This window comes from Blennius ocellaris, assembly GCF_963422515.1.
Source record: "Blennius ocellaris genome assembly, chromosome: 7".
NCBI lineage: Eukaryota > Metazoa > Chordata > Actinopteri > Blenniiformes > Blenniidae > Blennius > Blennius ocellaris.
This window is the reverse complement of record NC_137656.1, coordinates 13,821,993-13,846,729: the sequence shown is the minus strand read 5'-3', so window position 1 is coordinate 13,846,729 and position 24,737 is coordinate 13,821,993. Positions and strand designations below refer to the sequence as shown.

Genomic DNA, 24,737 nt, shown 5'->3' with positions numbered 1-24,737 from the left:
TTCGGTTTTTGCATTTTACAGTGAAGAAAGCAGGTTGATGGCATAATATAACAAACAAGATGTCTCCAGCTGCAGAATAATAATTATTCATCAGTGTCTTTGATATCATCACTCTCATCATGTCCAGTCGAGTAACGGGATCCACATCCCACCCAAATAAACCACTGTCCCAACTGTGAGTGACTTCTTTATTCTGAGAGGTCTCGATCACTACAGCATGTCCTGTTCTGAACAATGATGAGAGGTATGAAGAAAAACTACCAGAAATGTCAGCAGCCATCTCACTTTTTACTCTGGCCGGTGTCTTGTTGCTACCAACTCGAGGGTGTGATTTATGAACTCTGCAGCCATGAGATGGCAGTGGAGATATTTTTGGATGTGGTTTGATGAAAACATGTACTGATCTTCCTTGATATACAGTCAGTGATCCATCCCTTGCAGATGTTTTTGTGAAGGTGTGGTATGAAGCAAAGAAACCACCAGACTCATTATTTTGCACCTGCCGCCACACTTTGACCTCAGTTTGAACTCTGCCCCTCGTACTTTTTCTAGAGTTTCATCGTCGCTCCTGCCGTAATTAGTGGCTTCCTCGCTCTTCAAAGTGAAGCCGTTATTAATCTCCCGTGATGGATGGGCACACTGTAAAGGCTTCTGTCAAGTCACCCTTTCAATCATATATCAGCTGTTCCTCCCTCGTCTGCTGCCCGGCTGCCTGTCACACCCTGCTGCTCGCGGCCTCGACTTCAAGTGTGCTTAAGTGTGACGCTGGTTCAGGGGTGTAGTGAGGGGGCTCTATGACCCTGCGCACAGTAACTATACACCCCTGGGCAGACTTTGCTGTACTCTTGTCTCAAGTTCAGAATCTTAAGGGCTTAAGAGTTAAGAGATAGCACATGAGATGGAACAAGAGAGCTTTTGGGCTTGTAAGTGGAGATGCGACAGTGGAAGGTTTAAAAAAATAAAAAAAAATAAATAACACAAAGTGCCCCACATATAATATTTGCTTCAGCGGAGGAGGTATTCAGTTATATGAGAAGGTCAATATAATTTTGCCTCATATCTGTTGCTTGAAGTTTCCAGTCATTTTTCATGTAAGTGTAAAGTTGTCCCTTCCCAACGTCCACACCGCAGCCCGTCTTGGGAAAGAGAGGCATCACATGTAGTTCTTTTGTACGGCGGCAGCAGCATGTGCTTTGCCCTCCGTTAGCATGTGAGGGGAGGTACTGATCACAATGTTCACAGAGCCGGTGTGTGGGTACATGGCTGAAGACACCAGATGAAGAGCCTGCTTCAAGCTTTAGAGATCGAGTGAACCAGAAGTGAGGATTTACCAGGGATTTATGTGGAGAGCATCAAACTCCTGAGATTTGCAATCCATAGAGGACTTCAAATTGTCTAACTCTGTTGGATTTGAAGGCTGAAGGCTTTGTATGAAATGGAGTATCGCTATACCAGAAGGTACTCTCAGTCTGTGGTCTCCTTGGACCCACCAGGTAGGATCCACATCGAGAATGAATTCACACAATTTAAAAAAGCTTGGGTCATATCGCACCTGCCAGAGTCAAAGAAAACCCTTTGAGTTGTAGATTTTCAAAGTCACGTTATGTGTGATTTCTGTTGAATTCATTTAGATGCAACGTTCTTATTAAAGCATTATATGTTTTTAAAAAAAGCACTGCTCTTTTGTAAATTATATAAATTATATATTTTGATTTGAATTAAATAGCGAGATGTCAGTGTGTTGTCCTAATGGGTTTTTTCCAAATGTGTTTGTTTCAGTGTGATTCAATCATCACAAAATGAAATCAGTTTAGCTTTGTAATAATTATAATTGATGTTTATTACCCAATCATTTATTTACTTTTTTTTGTTTATGAAGTCGTTGCATGCATCACACATTATTTTGTCTCTGCAGGATGAGTGACATGTTGTTTTTTAGGAGAGCCTTTTAACGTCTAGCATGACACAAATGTTTCAGGAGGTCACTGCTCTCCAGTGGACTGTGTGTGTGTGTGTGTGTGTGTGTGTGTGTGTGTGTGTGTGTGTGTGTGTGTGTGTGTGTGTGTGTGTGTGTGTGTGTGTGTGTGTGTGTGTGTGTGTGTGTGTGTGTGTGTGTGTGTGTGTGTGTGTGTGTGTGTGTGTGTGTGTGTGTGTGTGTGTGTGCGCGTGTGCGCGTGTGTGTGTCTGCGTGTGCTTGCTCAGTTTCAGATATGTGCATATCTTTGGCCTAATGGTTGTGTGTGCGTGGGCTTTGGTGTGTGTGAAGTTATGTTCTTTGACTTGCTTTTGAAGGAGAGATCATAAATCATTTAAATAACTTTTCATGTCTACATACACCTGTCACTGTGTTGTGTTCTAACTGCAGGTTATAGTGGCAGATACAAAAAAAGAAAATCATTCAAATGTGAAAAAAAAATTACACAATTTGTCACAAGATATCAACAATTCACAGCACAATATCTCTCAGTGTATTTTGTCTTGCTTATTTGCAGTGACTTTTTCTTTGTTGTCGCATAATTTCGCTCCCATATTCATTATAAGTATTTATTTTAAAAGAATAATTGTTTTTATTTCACTGCTTGATCTCGAATCCTTGACCTGTGTTTGTTTTCAGAGAGCTTGCATTCAGGACATGACCATTGCTATACTTTGTGAGCAGGAATTTGTCAGCTCCTAAATTAAATCACAAGCATATTTTGGCAATGGACGACGAGAGAAAGTAAAAATAGGGAAGAGTAGAGCTTCTAAAAACCCTGGCAGGCCTTGTTGGGGAAAACAGCTTTTGAAAAAAAAAATCACCCATAAAATAAGTGTAAGCTCCTCACCAAACTACTTCCAACCCATAGTGAACATAGTTGGGCTTCACATAACATTGATCTCCTAAGTTGCAGTTCCTGTTTACATTTCTGACCAGTTTGTGTGCTTTGTACACTTGTGTTGCAGAGAAGAGTGGAAAAGAGGTGATGTCCAAAGGCTCCAGTGGTATGGAGGTCATCCTGGCTTCATTGGAGGTCAGCTTGTTCATTAACACAAGCCAGATGAACTTTGAAAGTATCAAAAGTTGAACCGTCTTGTCCAGATCTCTGACACCACACTTGATTACACCAAGTATTATTATATTAATTTGCTGCAATTGGTAAGCAGAAAAACAAACATCACCCCTGCTTGTAGTGCTTCTTTGAAAACATCTGCAAATTTGTTTTCTATATCCTGCCACTATACTGTTATGTATGTATTTGTGATGTCACAGTGCGTTTGATTTCACAGTCGACAGATTATATTGGTACTGTTTTTTTACTTTGGACAGAGCTCCAGAGATGTCCAGACCACCCTGAACATCATGTACATTCTCAGTGAGCTGCTGACTGTTGGTGAGTGTCATTCAGTTCATCTCTTACCAGCTGGTAACAACATCTCCTTACCTTTTGTGGGTTCATGTACGTTGTTTACTTTCCAGTGAGCGGTAATGTTAAACCTATTGTGAAAGCTTCATAATGTCACCTTGACACTTGGATTTTCAGCGGTTTTACTCCAGTGCTGAAGGACATTTAAAAAAAAATATATATATATTTGAACACATTTTGTTTTGTTGCTTTGTGTCTCAGGTCGAGGCCGTAGGGTGGGAGTGTTTGTGTCAAAAGGAGGCACAGGAATATTATTCCAGATTCTGAACACTGCGAGTAAAGAGCTGCCACCCAGTGAAGAACTCATGCTCCAACTTCACTCACTGCTGGCCAAGGTCGGCCCAAAAGGTATGTTTAACGTCACACAGAGAGGACATGAATTGTCATTGTCAGTGAGCAATGAGCCTGACATGATAAACACATGACAGAGTTTGCATTCATCTCTGTTCTCCTAATTACGGCCACCAAGGACGTTAGGGTTATAAAATCATCGGCGTATATTTATCTGTCTGTCTGTCTGTCTGTCTTTTAGCAAGATTACGTCAAAACTACTGCACGGATTTTGTCCGAATTTTCACCACAGATAGATATCAGGCCATGGAAGATTAAATTACATTTTGGAGTTGATCCAGATCGGGATGTGTATTCTGGTTCAGGATTTCATTTTATAGGCTTTTAAGGATTACGTCAAAACGACATGAACGATTTTCAACAAATTTTGGCAGATGTCAGAAATCTCTGATTGCTCTTTTTTGAACATGTTTTACTCTTGTGCACCAAATAAACCTATTACATGCTTGAACCATCACACCAGATGTATTTGTAATCACTTATAGATGAATTGTATTTCAGCTACAACTTGCAAATGTTCTTTTGCTTGCTCTTCTTACACAGCGCTTCATTTCTTCGCAAATTATTGATCAATTGAGTATGTTTGCATAATACCAACAATGTGAGGACTTTCGATGAAGTCTGGTTGAGCTCTTATGGTTGACGGAAAAACTTGAAGAAAACACACCTTAACATTGTGTTCACGCAGTTGTAACTTACAAAGGTCCTACTTCCAGATGGGAGCATTTATGTGTCCATAGATGAAATTAGGCTTATGAAGTCGGTGTTATTTAAAAACATGGCTACCACATGAGGCAGAGTAATTAAGTTAATATATTTGTTCATTACAGTGTACACAGTGATGTAATTTCAAGAAGATAGACATTTATTTGTGCTTGTCCACGAGTCGTGAAGGTTTTGAGTCTCTACGGATCATTTCATACTTGTATACAGACAGGAAGTTTGGAGTGAAAGCCCGTTTGAGTGGATCGCTGAACGTCACCGTCAACTTGATGAAACAGAACATACAGAATACCAAACTGCTCCTCCCCTGTCTGCAGGTTCTCAGGGCTTACTCTACGAGCTGTAAGTATGTTTCAGCTTCTGTCCGGGGGAAATAGTTTGTTCTAACGTTCAGCATGCCGGTACTGTTGATCATTCTGATGCATTTGATGTCTGTTTGTACTTTTGCCTGATAGTGCCTCATGTCTGTGTCTGTTTATGTAAAGCGGTGAATGCAATTTCTTTGGGCAAGAACGGCGTGGTGGAGCTCATGTTCAAGATCGTGGGGCCGTACAGCAAGAAGAACACCAGCCTGCTCAAGTGAGTGCCTGTTAATTAGCCGGCATGAGTGCTGCGTTACAAGATGCTGGTGACATCCACATGTGGTATCTCCTTGGCCTCTTTCCAACAGAGTTTCTTAACATCTGTCACTGACAGATTGAAAAGCCATGTAACCCATCTGTCTTGTTTCTAATTTAACAGGGTCGCTCTGGACGCACTGGGAGCACTGCTCAAATCCAGTGAGTAATTTGCTCTCTACCTCCACTCGCCTCCATGTTGTTAACTGTGTCTGTTCTTGACTGCTTGCTTCACTCCTGAGCAAATTATATAGTTGACAACAAAACGTACATTAAAAATGAGGCATGTCTTGCTTTTCTCTTTTGTAATATATACTGTTACTCACTCTGCCCCTGTTTGTCTCATCCAACAGTTATAAACTTTCTCTTGTATACTTCTCTGTGTAGAAACAAATGCTCGCCGTGCAGTGGACAGCGGTCAAGTGCCCGTCATGCTTTCTATGTACCTGGACTGGCATCGTAATGACACACGGCATCGCTACATGCTGATTCGCAAAGGGTTCCTGGTTTGCCTGAGGAATATAACCAACATCAAGCTTGGCAGGAAGGCCTTCATAGAGGCTGATGGCATGAGGATCCTCTATAACACATCCACCGTGAGTGAGAAAATTACATGGAGTTGGTAAATAATTAAAGCATGCAGCAAGCACTCTCTGAGTTTCAGCTGCCCACTACTCTCCGCATGGGTTTGTTTCTAGGAGTGTCTCCCTGTGCGGACTCTCGACCCTCTGGTCAACACTTCAAGCCTCATCATGAGAAAGTGTTTTCCCAAGAACCGACTGCCTCTGCCTACCATCAAATCAGCTTTCCACTATCAGCTGCCACATGTTCCTGACGCGGGGCCTGTGGCGCAGCTCTACAGCCAGCCTCCTGGAGGTGAGACCACAGGACACACTCACGACTGCATGCATTGTTCTGTGTGTCACAGCGATACACAGTGTGAGCACATGCTTTGTGTCTGTAATCAAACAGTAAAGAGACTGTCCAGTAGCAAAGACAGCGAGGCTCAGTCATCGTTACCACACAGAGACACTTGTAATGGTTATATGGGAAGACCAAGTAAAGGGTTGATGGCATCACTCTTGACACTGCTGCACACAATGTACCTTACAGGAAGAGCAAGGCATCAACTCCACAACAAGCCCTTAAAGAAGGGTAAGGTGTGCATAATCGTCAGATGTATAGTTTCATCCCTGACTCCTGCACTCGTGCTTTATCATCCACATCAATCATACTGTAACCTCACTGAACTAACACATGACATGTGTTAGTGATGAAGTTGCTTAAGTACACATTGCAACTTGCTTGCTTGCGCACCTCTAGATATATTATGTATTTGTATTGTGCTCATTGAATTAGCTTCTTACTTTATGTCTTCAGGCTGTCTGGTGAAATACTTTAGATTACTTTTGTTTCGTTCACTTTCATCTAATGCAAAAACAAAATCAGAGTCTGGATTTTGTATGCAGGCCTCCTTACATTGTAGTATTTGTTTTTCCTTTTGTCTATTGCTGTAATACATTATAGTTCATTGCAAGAATTGATAACAAGCTTTTCCTTCTACTTGGCGCTAGATGCTGACTTCTTTAAGTTTCAAAAACACGTCAGTGATGTCTGTAACCCAAACATTTTTTTAATTGGGGGGAAAAGAAAGTCTTTTCTCACTCCTCCGTTCATAATGGCTGCTCAAGTCTATTTGCTAACATTTTCTATTTTCCTGTAAAAGCAAAGAGACTCACTGACTAAAATCATTGTCTGGTCATACGACAGCCCTACTCATGTTATGGAAGGCAATAAAAGAAAAGTGTAAATCTGAGGGATTTAGCATACTGTTTTTGTGTGTTTTACCCAGTGGATGATGTGGTGGACGAGAGTGACGATAACGAGGAGACGGAGGCAGACACAGACACCGAGAACGAGGAGGATGAGAAGGATCATGGCACTCCGGTAATACTCGCTCTCGCACTCGCATACACCGAATTTCACATGAGAACTTTATGTGTTACATAAACTGTTCAAACTGTTTCCTGTCTATGAGAAGTCAGTCAAAGTTCATGTACAACAGAAAGCATTTTTTTTTCTCTCATAATAGAATTCAACCAGGAATATTTTTTTTTGTTACAAAAAATATGTGTTACACGCCAACTGAAATATTTGGACGCAACTTTGTTTTGTGCTGTATAATTTTAGCGAGTGAGCCTTGAAAATAAAAAAAATACACCATCTGAAAATATTTTAATACTTTTTAAGACCAGATGTGCTTTACTGTTGTTTTTTTTAACCAGAAGCCAGACTTATTGCAATGAATATTTTTAAATGTTTACTTTTTTTTATATGAATATAGTAGCAACCTGTAAAACTTTATATACTTTTTAAATATATACTATATCTTGCACCTGTGCTTGTATAACTATTTGTAATTTTATATCTTTCAGACATGTACATTTACCGATTTTCCAGTTATTTTACATAGCACACACACACACACACACACACACACACACACACACACACACACACACACACACACACACACACGTATTATAAGTATAGCTCAATGCACACCAAAAGATGTTACATTAAATTAGGTAATACATTGTAAATGCTATTAAATACAAAAATATTAATGAAAAAATAATTAAATGAAAAAACTAATTTCAGACCCTTCACAGATCCTCTGGAAGGCATAATAATTCTGAAAGTCAAAGAGGCGTAATGCTTTCACTTAATGAGAAAAAAAATGCCCAATTTCTGACAAGATTATTAATGAGATAATGAATTATTAATTAAACTATGAAGAATATTTTGCCATTGAAACTTTAACTTATAATTCTGAGATAATTCTCATCACTTTAATTCTTAAGTCTCTGCATGGTTCAATTTGATAAGCATTGTAATGTCCTCTCTCATATGATCTATAATAGAGGATGATGTTTCCATGAGTCATCAGTTTGAATACATTAAGGTGTCCAGCAGAGGGCAGTCGTAAAACACTAATCACTACTGACCAGCCAACACTCATACACATTTTAGAGTAAACTTGACAACTATATATGTCTCCTTTGTCTTCCCCTCAAATTATGTATTTTTTAGGTCATATTAAATGTATTTTGGTGACATTGCGAGACGATTTTTAGTATTTTCCTATTAGCTCTATCTCTTTTGTTATTTACTTTCACCATCTGGTATTTATTATACCCTACAGCCCAAATATTAATGCAAATTTCCTCCTGTCAATCAGAATGACGACATTGAGACAGACCTAAACAAGCTGCATCCCAAAAAGAACCCAAGACGTCCATTTGAGGAGTTGAGGGTCTATGAGAGGTTCTTCTTGGAGTTATCTGAAGACTTTCAGGTCTGTGTACTTACTTTCTTTGTGCTTCTTTCCATTGGTGGGTGTGAAGTCACTGTTATACCTGAAAAGTAGTCAAACTATTTTGTTATATCATGGGCAGTGTTTTCCACCATCCGACTGAAATGATGTACGATATTTTTTCTTTTTCAACATGACTGCACTTAATGATATATTCATCGCACCTGCAGGGGTATAACTTTGATTGTTCAAAGAGTGCGTCGACCACTTCATCAGCACTCTTATCCTCGTCATCAGCCTCGACTCGGTCCACACGTCCAATCATAGTGCCCACAGCTCAAGCCCTCTCCCCAAAGCACAGCCCCAAACCGAGCTCTCCAGAGGACTGCAACTCCTTCAGAGGCCAGCACACTGAGCCGTCTCCTTCTGCCCCCACCCTGCCCCTCCCCGCCCCTCTTACACCCCTCCAACTGGACTCGATCCACCTCACCAAGGACCAAGACCGAAAAGAGGAGGCCAGCATTCCTTTTCCAGACGGACATAAGACCTTGTCCTCCTTTACCAGGCCTCCTTCCCAAGGACACGTGATAGAACAGAGCCTGGCACATGCGTTGGAGTGCGTCTCTCTAGAAGAGGAGGGTTGTTTGAATACTGAAGAAGTGTTAAAGGGCGTCAAGCAAGATGGATCTCCAGTCAGTGCGACTCGGCACATACAGTCTCCTCTGCTCCTCGGGGGGATCGCCGCACGCCGTGTGGGGGGAGGAGGCAGTAACTGGGGTTCAGAATGTGGCTCAGAGGGTGCAGAGGATGAGTCAGTGGAGGCAGCGGTTCTGGAGGTGCCAGACACAGCCCTGCTCCTCCCACTGCACGATCCGGACCTCTATGTTGGGATGGTGAAAGGGACAAATTCCGTCCCACAGTATGCTGAAGTGGCCTACCCAGACTACTTCGGCCACGTTGCCCCCACATTTAGGGAGCCCCTCCTGGACAGAGTTTACGGAGTGCAGAGGTGAGATATTTTATGAAACTGGTGCTTTGAAAACAGTAATTTAGCATGAAATCAAACACGTGTACCAGAAACCTCAACATTAACATCGAGCAATATGAATCTGATAAAATCTACAATTTATTTCAATAAGTCGTTTCATCAAAACGATGCACATCTCAGAGTTAAAACACAAGCAAACATCTGGTCATAACATAGTCATAACAAGGACTATAACTACAAAGTATTCCTAAAGAAAATGACTGTTCAAATATTTTATATTTAACGTTTCTCATGATGTTTGATTAAAATTTACATATACCTTGTGGGGGATATCTAATGTGCTGCACAGTTTTTAAAATCACGTTTCTACAGAGTACACGTTCAATTTAAAATAATATTAAAATATTTTTCTGTTGCATTTTTGTAGCCAATTAGTTTTGTTTTTTCCCACTGCTTTGTAGTTATATTTACAATACTATTTTAGTTTTAATTGTTCTTCATTGTTTGAGTAAGCAGTGCCATAAAATACTTTTACTATTTTTTGACATAACGAGGCATCATTATACTTTACTTCAGTATTTCAGAATCAGAGTTCCTTTATTGTCATTGTAACAAGTACAACAAAATTGCACAGAAAGCTTGGGGGTAAAAGAAAGTATCCATGAGGTTCTTTATTGATCTGACCTTGCAGGTCAAAGATATTCCAGGACATCGAGAGACTGATTCATCCTAATGACATCCTGGATAAAGTAGTTTACGACCTGGACATTCCCAGGTGAGTTTGTTAACTTGTAATGCTCCAACTCTCAAGGTAAACTCAGCTGTCGTTTTGATTTTTGTAAACAGCACTTCAGCATTTGCATTTGTAAGTGTTTTCAGCCAAGTAAAAGCTCCAGTTTGTCTTTCTCTCAATATTGTTGAGAGCTGTGACATTCACCAAGCAGATTACTTCAATTCATCACCTATATGCTGAGAAGGGTAATGACTTTTCCTGATTGTTGTATTGTCCTCTTGAAATTGTGTTTTTTTTATGTTTCAGTTGTCCCGTGATTGAAGATAATGGTGAATCACTGAAGTTCAACTCTCAGTTTGAGTCTGGTAACCTTAGAAAGGCCGTCCAAGTTCGAAAGTAAGCATTTATTGAGCTGCTTCAGTGGAGAGAGTAAGAGATCTGTACATGCAGAGTTTTAAATACATCACAGCTTGTATCAGAACAAAAACAGTACACTTGATCTACTTTTAATATATAAACAAGATGTTTGGGTTCATGTTAACAGTTGATTTTTGGTATTCCTCCAGATATGAGTATGACCTGGTGCTGAACTCGGACATCAACAGTAATCACTACCACCAGTGGTTTTACTTTGAAGTAAGCGGCATGCGTGTTGGAACTATGTACCGCTTCAACATCATCAACTGTGAGAAGTCAAACAGCCAGTTCAACTATGGTGAGATAGAGAGAAAAAAAACACTGATTTTTGTAGCATTTGTACAGATCATAAGAACGACATCAAACAACACACTTTTGAATACAAAGGAACATTAAAAGTTAAACAAGGTGTGTGTGTGTGTGTGTGTGTGTGTGTGTGTGTGTGTGTGTGTGTGTGTGTGTGTGTGTGTGTGTGTGTGTGTGTGTGTGTGCGTGTGCGTGTGCGTAGGCATGCAGGTGCTGATGTATTCTGTGCAGGAGGCGATCAGTGGCAGGCCTCGCTGGGTCAGAACTGGAACAGACCCCTGTTATTACAAGTGGGTTCACTTTGAATGCAGTGCGTGGGGGTATTTTAGTAGCGAAATAATCCTGTTTAATTACTTTTACAGAGGTAATTTTTTTTTATGCAACATTGCACATCACAGTCTTTGTAGTTTTGGACATTGTCTGTATGAAGCACAGCATAGCTCTCTACACTGACAAACCACAAGTGAAATATCTGTTTCGACATACTGCACTGTTTTTCAACAGTATTTTATTGTTCTCTGTAGAGTTGCAATAATAAAGAATAAGATTCTTTTCTCAAGCTGTGATAAACTAGTGCTGAATAATGGAAAGTGGGTTTCACCCTTTTTCTACTCTCACACCAACATGATACACAGTATCTTAAGAACGTAGTGACTCTAATACAGCATATCATTGTTTTGCATGAACAAAAAAGCTTCTATCTTATAAAAATCTACATTTACAATTTTCGATATCAGATTTGTTGATTGTGTTACACTAAGCCACATCATTAGAACAGCCACATCATAATCTCCAACTATTGTCACATTTGTGACAATATCATTAAAATACCCCAAACATTTTTAACCGGGGAGCCGGTGTCATGTTGGGTTGAATCAATGATTCACAATAAAGGGGTGATTAATAGGATTCAGAGTGTTTATGCATTTTATTTATACTCTGCCCTTTGTTTTCTACAGGAATCATTTTGCCAGGAGTTCCATTGCAGCTGGTGGTCAGAAGGGAAAGTCCTATTATACATTGACCTTCAGCACAAACTTCAGCCATAAGGATGACGTCTGCTACTTTGCCTATCATTACCCTTATACCTACTCCACACTTAAGGTAGTATTACAGTATCAGTGGCAATTTGTTTGTTTAAACCCCTTATAATTTTGCTCCTTTTATGATAGTTTCCTCTTAACACAACCTCTGTTGTACTTCTGTCTGTGCCCTCATGATTCACTGTTACTTTAGTTTGTGTTACAGTACAGAACAAGTACCAGTATTGCCTTCTCTTGTTACTTCTTATTTTATAGTTATATTCTGATATATATATTCTTAATATGGCATTTAATCAAGCTAAATGGCATATTACAAAAAGGAGAAAATTGCTGTCTAAATCAATTATTTATATGTTGTCAATTATTATTATACCATCGGGAATCCTTGTTAAATGTTGCTACATTTGTAAGAAACATGCATTTGCAAGATGAAAGATGCAAGATGGATCAATCCCATTCTAAATTAGTCAAGTCTTCCTGAATGCCACACGCGTTTTCGGTGATGGTAATACTTACTATTGTTTTGAGGCTCCTCGCCCTTCCAAACACAAATCCATGACGGTGCCAACATAGCAGAAATAAAGACTGAAGTTTATCATCATCATGCAGATGCACCTTTCCAAACTGGAGGCTTTGAGGACACCTGAGATCTACCTGAGACAGGATGTGCTGTGTGAAACCCTGAGTGGAAATAGCTGCCCCCTTCTTACCATCACTGCCATGCCAGAATCCAACTCCAATGATCACATCTGTCAGTTCAGTGAGTAAAATAATGTCTGTGTGCATCCTTGTTAGATTTGTTTCAGTTTTGGTTTTTGTGTTTGCCCTGTGATGGACCTGAAACATGTCCAAGGTGTATATTGCCTTCACAGTCCTAATAGGATAGTATTCACCCATATATTGCTTTATGTCATTGTCGCCTGAAACAAACCTCATTGACGGCTATAGCTTGTCATTTCAGATTGGAAGTTCCTTCTTGGCTGCTGCCAACTATGAAACAAGTTTAAAGGTCTCACTTGTTCGTAAGCATTTCACTGACTTCCAAAGGAAATTGAACTTTTTCAGGAAACGAGCAAGTGGAATGAGTGTTTGATCCACTTTGGATTACTTTGTCAAAAGTAATCTGTCATTAGTTTGTTAAAGCTCCTCTGGGCCCTTTAAAAGAAGAAATGGATCCCCTACGAAATGACAAAATTCGTTTTGACACCAGAATGGCCTTGGGGTATCAGGGCACACTGGTTTTTCCCAAATAGGTTTGCAGTCCACTGTTATTCAGTGGTGCTGTTTCTCAGCCGTTAAAAAAAAAAAAAACTTTAAATTAAATCATCTTTTTTTCTCATTCCATCTCCCTGTGCTTGTTTTCGTGCTCTCCCTCTTCCTCCCCCCTCAGGGAATCGTCCATTGATCTTCTTATCGGCCCGAGTGCACCCCGGAGAGACCAATGCCAGCTGGGTAATGAAGGGCACGCTGGAGTTCCTGATGGGTACGAGTCCGCTGGCAGCCAGCCTGAGGGAGGCCTACATATTCAAGATAGTGCCCATGCTCAACCCTGACGGAGTAGTAAATGGAAAGTGAGTAAAATGAGATGGAACAAAAATTAACACAACTAGCAATAAGCATGCACACACACACACACACACACACACACACTTCTGCTGAGCCTGGGCCTGCACGATGGTCACACCTCTGTGTTCATTAACACACAAAAAAAGAGTCTTGTCTTGAAGGATTTTCCAGCTGTTGCTCTGTTCTTCCTCTACTCTGTATCCTTCCTCCTTTCTGCTGTAGTCATCGTTGTTCTCTGAGTGGAGAGGATTTGAATCGCCAGTGGCAGAATCCCAATCCTGAGCTCCACCCCACCATCTACCACACTAAGAGCCTGTTGCAGTACCTTGCACACATACAAAGAGCACCGCTGGTATGACCTCTAATTAACTGGACTCGAATTACTCCGGGGGCAATTTGCACTTGGCAACATCATTTTTCATTAAATTTCTATTAATAATGCTGCCATTTCTTTTTCTGTTCAGCTGTGTACCCTTTTTGGCTGCATGTCCTCTAAATTTCACAACATTTAATGCCAGTAAATAATACTTTTACGACACTAATGCAGTTGTCATAAACAACGAGTTCTGCTGGGTTCTGTGCTGCACTTGGGGTCAGCCAGCGAAATATGAAAAGAAATTGTTTATATAGCAGATTTATTGTAAAGAAGGCAATAAATTTCAGGCATTATTGGGAGGCATTAATTTTTAGGTCAAATAGATAACCAGTTTTACTTGAAAACAATGTCTTTGTTTGTCTACTCATTTATTAACAGAATTGTTCAATACCTCCCTCATTGATTTCTTAGCGTCATAAAAAGATTTTTATTTTTCATTTAACATACTTAATGCTTTAATAAATGCATAATTAATCTCTTTCCTCTGCATTTGTGTGTGTGCACGTGTTTGTGCGCCTGAATGCGCAGGTGTTCTGTGACTACCACGGTCATTCCAGAAAGAAGAACGTGTTCATGTACGGCTGCAGCGTCAAGGAGACGGTCTGGCAGTCCAATATTAGCGCAACATCGAGCGACTTGCAGGAGGACCTTGGATACAGGGTGAACTCACAAACACACAAACACACACCGGCACCACCCACAAATCCTGACACTACAAGAGAAATGAAAAAGCTCACATCTTCTTCTCTCTCCGTCTTCTGCTCTGTTTTTCAATGAGACCGAAGTTATTAAGTTATACTCACACTGCCTTGGAAAAGATGTGCTGTGTGGCAGCTTCTATTTACATCTACACTAGATAGAATAAAATAAGATCGACTTTTTATGTCCCTGAACAGGATTCAGCACCACCTCACACACTAAAATGACTAGTGAGTATTGACATTGCCTTGGACGTTGATTCACAATTATCCAACCATATTCTGAATTATTTATAGTATACCTTTTTCTTCATTGTCATTACTTCCGTGTGTAATGTTCAGCTTGGTAATCCGCAAATGTGATGATACCTCTTCCGCTTCATTACACAATGACCAGACACGCTTGAATTTGCTTCACTTTACTTTCTCAGTTTTAGTAATTCACCTTGAGTTTCCCTCTACTGAGGGAAAGTATTGTTTCTTTCCACCAGCGCTACTGGTCACGCCAAGATCAGTTTGTTGTTCCTGTCTGCATTTGGGAATACAAAATAACATATTTCTTGTTGTGTAGAATGCTAATAAAGAAGCCAGTGCAACGCAAGGTTTTCTTACTGGATGTGTAGCTTCAGGCTACTAACACACAACAAATATTTTGGGTTGTAGTATTCAGTGTTATTCTCTGTGCATGCCGGTTGTTGCTACACACAGCTATGTACTTTAACACCTTTTTCACTCTCTGGACTCTGAACTCACACATGCACGCACCCACACAAAAACATTCAGACATCTCAAATATTGTCTTGCGTTTTTCAGACCCTTCCTAAGATCCTGTCCCAGATCGCCCCGGCCTTCAGCATGGCGAGCTGCAGTTTTGTGGTGGAGCGCTCCAAAGAGTCCACGGCTCGCGTTGTTGTTTGGAGAGAGATTGGAGTACAGCGCAGTTACACCATGGAGAGCACGCTCTGTGGCTGTGACCAGGGCAAATATAAGGTAAAGGTGTTTATTGAGTTTGGACAAATAAAAACAGCGGGCGAGGGGAATACAGGTCAGAACAATAACCGCACAATAACCGTTACATTTTAAGTGCAGGTGAAATTGTAATGTTTTTCTGAGGTTGTGTCACTATTTTTTCCTCACTGTATACTAAGTCATAACTCAAGGTTTTTAGAAAAAAAGACCAAACAGTTTTTTTTCTAAGCAGGTCACAAAGGCTGGTTATTGGATTTAATGGGATTTTTCTACTTCAAAACCAATGAAAATGTAATGCCATGTTGTTCCTGTGAACTGTATGTTGATTTCACCGGTGATTGGAGGAGGAACCTCATTTTAACCCCATTTTAAGCAGATATAAATAATAAATATTGTATTACTAAATTGATTTCTAGGAAGAAAGTATGCAGAGCAATCATGTTGATAAAGGCTTATTGTGCAGACATCCAGTCAATTTCTTGATGGAAAAGTCGTCACCATAGTTTTCATAGAGAGCTGGAGAAGTGCTCAGTCAAAACTTGGCGCCCACAATGATTTCAACTTCAATTCGCTGTCAAAGCAAGTGGGAGAGCGCTGCCAGAAACCTCTAAATGTCCACCAGGTGGAGCTGTGGGGCTTTGTCCCTCTTGGTATTTGTTCCCTGTCCTCTCTCCTCCTTCCCTTTTGACCTTGTAACCTCTCTTTCTCATTTCTCGACATGTCTTTTTCATCACAGCTGATTTCCTTCGTAGTGAATTCTGCCAATGTCAACATCCAGCGTATCCAGAGGGGATGCCATTTTGGCTCTGATTTGCACCCCCACGAGTTGTGGGGAAGTGTTTGTCCAGATGTGCAGGAACTAATGTCAACTGAATTGTGGTTGCATATCTCTGTGGCCAGGCCAAGTTTAGATGTTCCTAGCTCTGCTCTGGGGAATAAAGGAACATGAAAGTTTCTTGGTTGAATTGGAGGTTAGCTTTCCGCTGGTGGACACGAGTGTGCGCGTCCCTGTGTGAGTCTGCAGAGTTTGGTAGGCTTGCAGCTGTGGGTACACTGATGTTTGAATGTGTGCTTCCCGAAAAGGAAATAAATGATCATGTTCCGACATGAAAAGCTTCCTCACAGCATTGAGAATTGAGACGTTTGAAGGTGGACAATGGCACCATCCCTGAGCTCCAGAGCAGCTTTAAAAACTCTCAGCAGTCATTTTGAAGGAGATTCAGTTAGAGGCTGCAGTTTATTTTGGAAGTGAGCTGTGTATCGGTTGTGTTTAAGATCAAGAGAGTTTTGGGGGAGGGGCTTTGACTTAATTTATTCTGAAGACATTAGCATCGAGTTATGTTCTCTGCAGGGACTTCAGATTGGCACCAGAGAGTTGGAGGAGATGGGCGCTCAGTTCTGCATGGCCCTGCTGAGGCTGAAGAGGCTGACTGGCCTCCGCAACCACCAACACCTGCTGGACTTGGAAAGCGATATCATCGGGACACAGTCTAAAGTGGTCAGGTCAGTAATGTGGAACACGCTGCAAATGCACACGCACGCACGAACCCACACACACACACACACACACACACACACACACACACACACACACACACACACACACACGAGTACTGATGACAGGCTCAAATGTTACTCTGAAAAAATATTGAGTTTTTATTTGAAAAATAAAAAATATCATATGGTTATCTTTTTGGTATCCTCACCAACCTTTCCCAATATTTGTTTTCATTTCTAAAGAGGTTCTTTGTTGCCTCAAACTCCATCTAGAAAGTAGTGAAAATGTTTACAGTCTGTTTTCTTTTTTATCTGCACAAAGCATCCTCATTACTGCCAGGCACCCCCCCCCCCCCCCCCCCCCCCCCCCCACCTTTTCCCGGCACTGACTCTCCACGGTGTGACTGTCACTCCGACTCTCCTCTTGAGCACTACTCCAGAAACAAATGGAGAGCTGCATTTATGCAAGGCTGCTGTAAGCATCATTGAAATTCTATCAATGATCATGTGTGATGAATATAATGAAAATTGTAGAGTGAGAAGGAAGTGGGTATGAATAATTGCCAACAATGTGATTTCTCAAAGAAAGAAAAACAAAAAAAAAATGTCAAGGCTGCATAGAGCAGTGGATTGTACATCGTGGATTAAATACACAGGGGACATGCTAACCGGTCTGCATCCCTGCTCAGCTGCAATATGTTTGCAAAATGTAGGAAGGAAATTCATTAAAGTCAGTGTCAGCGCATGTCCTCGCTCAGTAACGTGTCACTTCTTTCACGGGGTGGCAGCAATTAATGAGCTCAGCATTCAGCTGGAAAACAAACAACCATCCCTCCCTCCTGTACAGTGTGATGCACTACATCTTCCTATTGTTTACACCTCGTCACCACGTTTGCTTTGTGCAGAGGTGTCAGCTGAGATTCAAGCAGCCGTTTATCTTTAGTTTCCTTTCTCTTTATTGATTTTGTTCAAAACAAGCCTCAAACACGCCAACAGTAACTTTATTTTTGTGTCCCTTAGCTTCTAAATGATACTGAACATTATATTAATAATGATGATAATAATAATAATATGGAAAACCAATGATTATTCACACCACATTACTTGTCAAAAGAAAAGCAGATTTATTTATTTTGCGTTAATAATAGTTGTGGAGTTTTACTGTACTAAGGCGTCACATATGAGTAAAGGCAGGGTACATCCTCCACAGGTCAAGTGATCATTTATGGTTGAAAAAGCCCGGTACTTTTAATGGCTGCTTAGAATCCATAAACTATATAAAAATACACTTAACTCTTCTTCTGCAACTTAAAAAGCCTTTAATGGAAAGTATTGTTGGTCTTTTTTCAGGAGAACGTATTTTATAATTCAAAATCATCTCCAGCATTCTTACTACAAATCCAGTAATAAAAGAATTGCATGCTTTCAAAAAATGTTTTATGATTTATTAAGCCATCCCCCTGAACCTTTGAGATTTGAGAACAATTTTTGATGAAAATAATGGAATTACATATTGCATAAATAGCAATAAACAGGAGTCAATAAATGGCATATTGACTTGTAAATCCAGCAAATTAACAGCTACAAATGCTAAGTGTTTTTTTCATTTCATCCAAAACAAAGATAAGAAATTCAGTTCATTTAGAAATGTATTGATTCTTTGGGTTTTACCTTTTGTGTGTAACATGTTAGTTTCTTTAAGTATGTTTCTTTGTTACTTTCACAAGGTTCTTTTAAGTCATTAATATTGTTTTAAACTGTAAGCATTATCTTGTGACAGAGTTACTATTTGAAAATTAAGTAGCTGATCCAAAATTCGAATCTGAAATTGCCTGATCGTAGTTTTAGTTTAATATTTGTCAATTTAGGCTGTTTTTCGTGGCTTTCAAGCACAAATGTAAAAGCTGTTGGAGTTGTAATACTCCCCCACGTTGTGCACTTTCTAAAATAAGTAAAAGCCTCTTGTAAATTTTTTTTTTTTTTTTTTAGACGTTCGTAGGAACCCAGAAATACAAGGCTGAAAATGTGAAAGTGCTTTCAAGTCTTAACTTGGGAATCACATCTAAAAACAGACTTGTGCAAATCTGGTGGCTGCACTTCAGTATTTTGAGTCTTCATTCATATTTTAAGAAGTGACATCAGCCAGTGAGTCAGCAATGCAGCTCTATGCTGTACAAAAACTAGATTCTAGAAGTGTCTCGATTGAAAAGACTATTCCAGAAGTACGAGTTGCACACAGATCAGATTGCATTGAGTTCAGCACTGCCAATACATTCTTAATCCTGTCCAAACTCCAACTGTGACCACCAAGGTTGTCTTAATTTTTTATACTTTTTTTTTTTAAATTATCTTTTAAAGAATGTCAGCGTTGCCTCCTCCAAAGATTTGTTAAAGCTGTTGATTCAGAAGAATGGCTTTATGCTCAAAACCACTTAATGCTCACATCTCTTTCTCTCCGCCTCTCCCCCTCTTACTCACCTCCCCTATTCTCATATTGATATATTCATTCATCATTTATGTGTCTGATCATTAAGGGACTCCAAAAGTGTACGGGCACTGCACTGTGTCTGTGTGTGTGTTAGCGTGAGTATCCTTTGGGATTTGTTGCTCTCATTTTGCCTTTATGGTTTTATGCGTGGGGCTCGGTATGGTACCACTTACCATTTAATAGGTCATCACAACAATGATATTGTGGCTTCTGGGAGGCGTCTGCCGATAAACTGGGTGTCTCGCTGTGGGTAAATGGGTGGATGTGAGTTTGTTTTTGTGTTAAGTGCGTAAGAGATGCATAAGGTTTTGGATGTTTCTGTGTACGTGACTGGAGGAAAGTGCAGTTTCAGTTTGCACGCGTATAGAAGGACTTCATATGGAGATGACTTTACCATGGAGATGCAGAAAATGTGACCCAAAGAAAGAAAGAAAGAAAAAAACTGGATCTGGTAATTGTGTAATGGCTTGTAATGGTTGCCACATACACAACTTTCATTAACCGTTTTAATGTCTACACACACACACACACACACACACCATTACTGTACATATACTGACGCATTATTTCGCTGTCTCTCATGCACTCACATTCTGACGAGCTTGGTGGGAGATCATTGTCTGAACCCCCTGATCGACTGTCTCCCTGGGATCACATTTCAGACCATTAACACCATTAAAAACCCACTAAAGCCACTAAAACCTCAAAGAACCAGCAACCATTTTACCATTAGGACCCATAAGGGAAAAAAACCCCCCCGCTCTACTCAGAGTACCACCGTGCTGTTCGTTTGCAGCCATTATTTTGTTAACATTTTAAAATATATGTCAATATCTGACAATGTTGTAAATTCATTGCAATTGTTATATAACCTGAAAGCTTTTGTAGAGTATTTGTGTTTTGGTTTTGATATGTTTTCATGACTAATTACTTGTATACAACCTGTTCAAGCATACGCACCTAAGTATACTTGAAGCAATCTCATTATGGGGCCTGAAAATACTACAAACACCTTTGAAGCCAATGCAATTCAGCTCAACACGTCTGCAAACTGCAGCCTCTGAATTGAACCTGTACTCAAATTAAAACCTCTCTTATGATCTCAAGCTCAACTGATCATTATCAGTGTTGTAAAGACAGAATTTATGGCTGAGCTGTTGTAGTGGACCACACTGATGCGAGCGTACCTAATGAAGTGGCTGGTGATTCTATATCTGCTATTTAGAGTCGAAGCAATTACCCTGTTGGATAAAAAAACAAACAAAAAAAAAACCAACCTGCAGCTAGCGTGATGGCCTTTCAGTCATTTACAGGCGGTTTTCAGCTTCTCAGAAATCAAGTTTCTGTCTTTTCCTTCTGTGAACAGAAAATTCCACAAAGAATTATTGATTTATTTTAGTACGTAATCAATGCATCAATCAGTGTTAGAAATGAATCAGCTGCTTGATTATTATCTGTTATTTCCAACCCAGGGGCCACACAATGAGAGGTTGGGACTCTGGCTTCACGCATGGCAGGACTTTCCTCGGCTTGAGTCTGGGTTGGCCTGTGTGTTTTCTCTGGTTTCCTCCCACTTGTATCTGACATTAACTGCTGACCTGCGTGCGTGTGTGTGCGTGCGTGTGTGTGAAGCTTGGAAGATGGATTGGTTTCCAACACAACATAAAGATTTCAGTTTTTGTTTTCTCCAAAGTAACCAAATCTTGATGTTCCTTGTTTCATAATGAATGTTCCTGACATGTTTGGCTTGTATCTCGGCGCTTTTAAGACTTGTGCGTCACTGCTGCTGATTTTCAAGGACGCTCTGTTCACACCATTAACTTACAGTGAAACGTTTGTTATCCATGACAGCTGTCTTAATGACTTTTATATTTTGCTATCCAGCAGCTGCCCAACCACCTATGTGATGGAGGAGGATGAGCCGTCTTTTATGGAGGCGATAGACTACAGTGCAGAGAGCAACGATGAGGACGCGGAGCCAGAAAATGAACACGCCGGTGAAGTCCACGACAATCCGGATCACATCGACCAGCTGTCTGACTCTGAGAATAATCACAAAGAGTAGAGTAGAGTTGTCCCTCCCTGGCAGTGGCGCTTTCATCCAGCCGATGAAGGATTAAAGATTGCGCAAGTGAATTAGTCCGAAGCCTTTTCACTTTGACTCGTGGAGAAATAGCTGAGCTTTACACCTGATCCTGTTGTATTAACACTGTCTGATGGTATTTTGGCACCCTTCAGGAGCTTCCCTCCTTTTCTCGGCCCGACGGAGGCAACTTGTTGCTTCTTAAGGCGCACACTTCACCTGGTTTTCACCTCAAGCTGAAATCAGCCCCAGTAACAACCATAATGGTTTCCAGTGAATGCTTTCACTTCTTACCACCACACTATAACCTTGATGACATATAACCCTTGATCTCAGACACCATATATAGCCTGTGAGATTCACATATAGCTAACAACAGCTGCAGTCTGCAGGCACCGTTGATGCTCTACTTGAACCCTTAATTTGTACTTTTTTTTTTTTTTTTTTTAAATCACAGCCACTGTTACAGTGACGCTACTTGATATGGCTGTGGTAGTGGAATGTGCGAAACTCCTCTCTCCTATGGCACTGTGTTTGAGTAAAATCCACTGCTGCAGGTGATGAGGGGCCCTGGATCTCTCAGACCGCAGACCAGCTTAGAGATCCAGCCCATCTGCCTTCTTATTTCCTGTTGTTTCCTCAGTCTTACCTGGCACTTTAACTTTTTACTCCTTCACTTAGTTTCAAGGCCTTCCTCAGACACCACCTGAGCTGTGACTTCACGCCCCCTCCTCTGTACCCTAATTCGCCACAGCGCACATCAGCTGTGTGCTCGTTGCCTTGCTTTAGCCAAGACTGAAACTATTTATACCACACACACGTTGAATGTTCACGTCTTTATATAGACAAACCTTGTACAATACATGAAATGCTGATGTAAACATCACAAGCTCACAACACACTGAAAAGTAAAGGTCACACACGGGAGTAAATGAAGTAGACAGAATGTATAATAATCACAGGCACTGTTGGTGTTTTCATTGTTTTTAATTAAAGAACGGTATTGTAGAGCAGAAACGAACAAGACGCATGAGCTGCTGAGAGCTGAAAACCCAGCTGCACTTTGGATACTTGCTACAAATGCAGTTTCCAAATCTCATCTACAGTCACCTCATTAGTTTGAAGTTCTCGGAGCTCAACCCAAAGCTGATTGTAACATTTCTTATTGTTTTAAAAAGTTATACTGGAGATATGTTTCCTTTTTTTATCCTCACATCCTGTGTGTACATTTGATGGATTTGCTAAGCAGAGACCCGGGCATAGAAACAGATGGTGCTGCGTATCAACAACACAAAGTCATTTGTTGTATTTTCTTCATAGAGGTATGATTCTATTGCATTTGTACAGATAGCGCATGACAATTTTTTTTATTAGTATTCTAGTAATTTATTCAGTATTTTTGTTGAGGATGCATCCATTATGTATAGAAGTCATTTTTGTGTGTGAGCAGATGTTTTAAGTTATTCCATCTCAACTGATGTTCTTAAAGTGTATTTCTTCCTCGATTTTATTGTCCGCCCTTGCTTCTATAACTTTCTTTCTCTCTTTTTTCCAAACCTCCATCACTCTATTTTGTTTTTTTCCTTGGCTTCCATTACTTTCAAATTCAGCTTGCAAACATCATACAGTATGAGAGAGAAGTAAATATAGCTCATGTCTGTGTGTATAGAATATACAACGTGAACTGTGTTGGTACAGTGGGAGAATATTTTCCTTGCTATTAGTTTTGTGTCTGTAGCAGTTCATGTCAACATGATGCCGAGCTTCTTTTTCTTATTTGTTTGGAGGTAAACAGTTACAAATAGCTGCTCATTTTATGTTGTCTGTAAAAGCAGAAGAGTGAAGACATGGGAAATAAAATGTGAACATGGTACACTGGCCCTTTTGTTTTTATTTGTCATACCTGAGATCCACATTTTCTGAAAAAGACTTAAAATTTCTACTCCGACCCTGCAACGTGTTTCCATGAGCCTGTATGCGGACTGAAGGCTTTTCTCATGAAGAAATTTCTCTTTAATCTTGGTTGAGCAGGGGTAATGGATCCTAACTGAATTAGGTGAGAAGTGCTGTGATTAGCAAGCCAGGCCTAAAACATTAAAGGGTGAAAAATGCATTTCTACAAACCTTAGTGGTTTTCTAGAAACACATGTTGACTCTAATTTTTTGACAGATCTTAGTTTTCATATTTACATTAATGTGGACCTCTTAAATAAATATTCATGTCTCCAGTGCACTTTACATCCCTCAGGAAATCCATCATAACTACAATAATAATATGACTGTATTGGTGATCTGCAGCCATACAGTACTAAAAGCTGATCAGTGCCACGTTCAGAAACTAAATACAGTATGTCAAGTCTTGATCATTTAATTCATCAAACGCATCCATAAATGCCAACATCGTCAAGGTCCTCAGGTGCTCAGTGATCTTGTTCTACTTCCAGCTTCAGGCTCGGTAAAAAGTGGAACGTCCAATGGAAACCTCAAACTTTCCCTGTGGAAGACCTCAGTGAGATACTGGTCATTTCTCACTCAAATTGATTACAGTTTTTACTTAATGTGGCAAATATGTGGCATTACTTAATGTCACATATTTATCCCCACACAAATGTTTAATGTCATAAAAAAAAGTATGAATGGGTCGAGTCAGTTATTCAATCTAAGCTAATTCTGGGCAACGTCAAGCTGCCACGTCAAAGACAATCACACACACCTGGGGGCTTTTTAGGTTCACCAGCTAACGGCATTGTGTTTGGACCATGGGAGGACACACACACAGACACGCACACACACACACGCACACACTCACACACACACACACACACACACACACACACACACACACACACACACACACACACACACACACACACACACACACTGCGCAGCTCATTATTTCAACTCTCGCAACATGAATGAAAACTTTTCAGTTTTATTTCTCAAAATTTCAATTTGTAAACATTTTCACTAATGATTTACTGTAATAGTTTTGAGTTATTTTAAGTTAAGTTTATGTGTAAAAAAAAACCCCATAAATATTGAGACTAATTTCTAAAAGTGTTTTGATAAGAAAAATGTGGAAAAAACCTGTGTTCTTCAACTATTTAATAATGAGTTTTTTGTCTTGGACCATTGGAGGAATGACACAGAGAACACATGCCT

At 40.2% G+C, this 24,737-nt stretch overlaps 1 protein-coding gene across 3 annotated transcripts in view; it reads left to right on the top strand.

Annotated features, from left to right (window-relative positions):
* Nucleotides 1-23,417, top strand: part of agtpbp1 (ATP/GTP binding carboxypeptidase 1) — a 29,495-nt gene extending 6,078 nt beyond the window's left edge. Inside the window, exons 1-24 of one of the 3 annotated variants that reach the window (XM_080499503.1) lie at nt 1,250-1,493; nt 2,944-3,011; nt 3,308-3,371; nt 3,606-3,752; nt 4,689-4,820; nt 4,964-5,057; nt 5,220-5,257; nt 5,483-5,691; nt 5,794-5,971; nt 6,948-7,042; nt 8,337-8,453; nt 8,642-9,420; nt 10,091-10,174; nt 10,439-10,528; nt 10,699-10,847; nt 11,058-11,145; nt 11,815-11,959; nt 12,508-12,658; nt 13,289-13,469; nt 13,687-13,816; nt 14,369-14,500; nt 15,352-15,528; nt 16,859-17,010; nt 21,377-23,417. In XM_080499503.1, the coding sequence (XP_080355629.1) occupies nt 1,436-1,493; nt 2,944-3,011; nt 3,308-3,371; nt 3,606-3,752; nt 4,689-4,820; nt 4,964-5,057; nt 5,220-5,257; nt 5,483-5,691; nt 5,794-5,971; nt 6,948-7,042; nt 8,337-8,453; nt 8,642-9,420; nt 10,091-10,174; nt 10,439-10,528; nt 10,699-10,847; nt 11,058-11,145; nt 11,815-11,959; nt 12,508-12,658; nt 13,289-13,469; nt 13,687-13,816; nt 14,369-14,500; nt 15,352-15,528; nt 16,859-17,010; nt 21,377-21,557 (3,639 nt within the window). In that variant the 5' untranslated portion in view covers nt 1,250-1,435 and the 3' untranslated portion in view covers nt 21,558-23,417. Of the gene's footprint in view, nt 1-1,249; nt 1,494-2,943; nt 3,012-3,307; nt 3,372-3,605; nt 3,753-4,688; nt 4,821-4,963; nt 5,058-5,219; nt 5,258-5,482; nt 5,692-5,793; nt 5,972-6,947; nt 7,043-8,336; nt 8,454-8,641; nt 9,421-10,090; nt 10,175-10,438; nt 10,529-10,698; nt 10,848-11,057; nt 11,146-11,814; nt 11,960-12,507; nt 12,659-13,288; nt 13,470-13,686; nt 13,817-14,368; nt 14,501-15,351; nt 15,529-16,858; nt 17,011-21,376 lie in introns of those variants that run through there. The other 2 variants (XM_080499502.1, XM_080499501.1) reach the window with 2 other exon arrangements.
* The last annotated feature ends 1,320 nt before the right edge of the window (nt 23,418-24,737 follow it).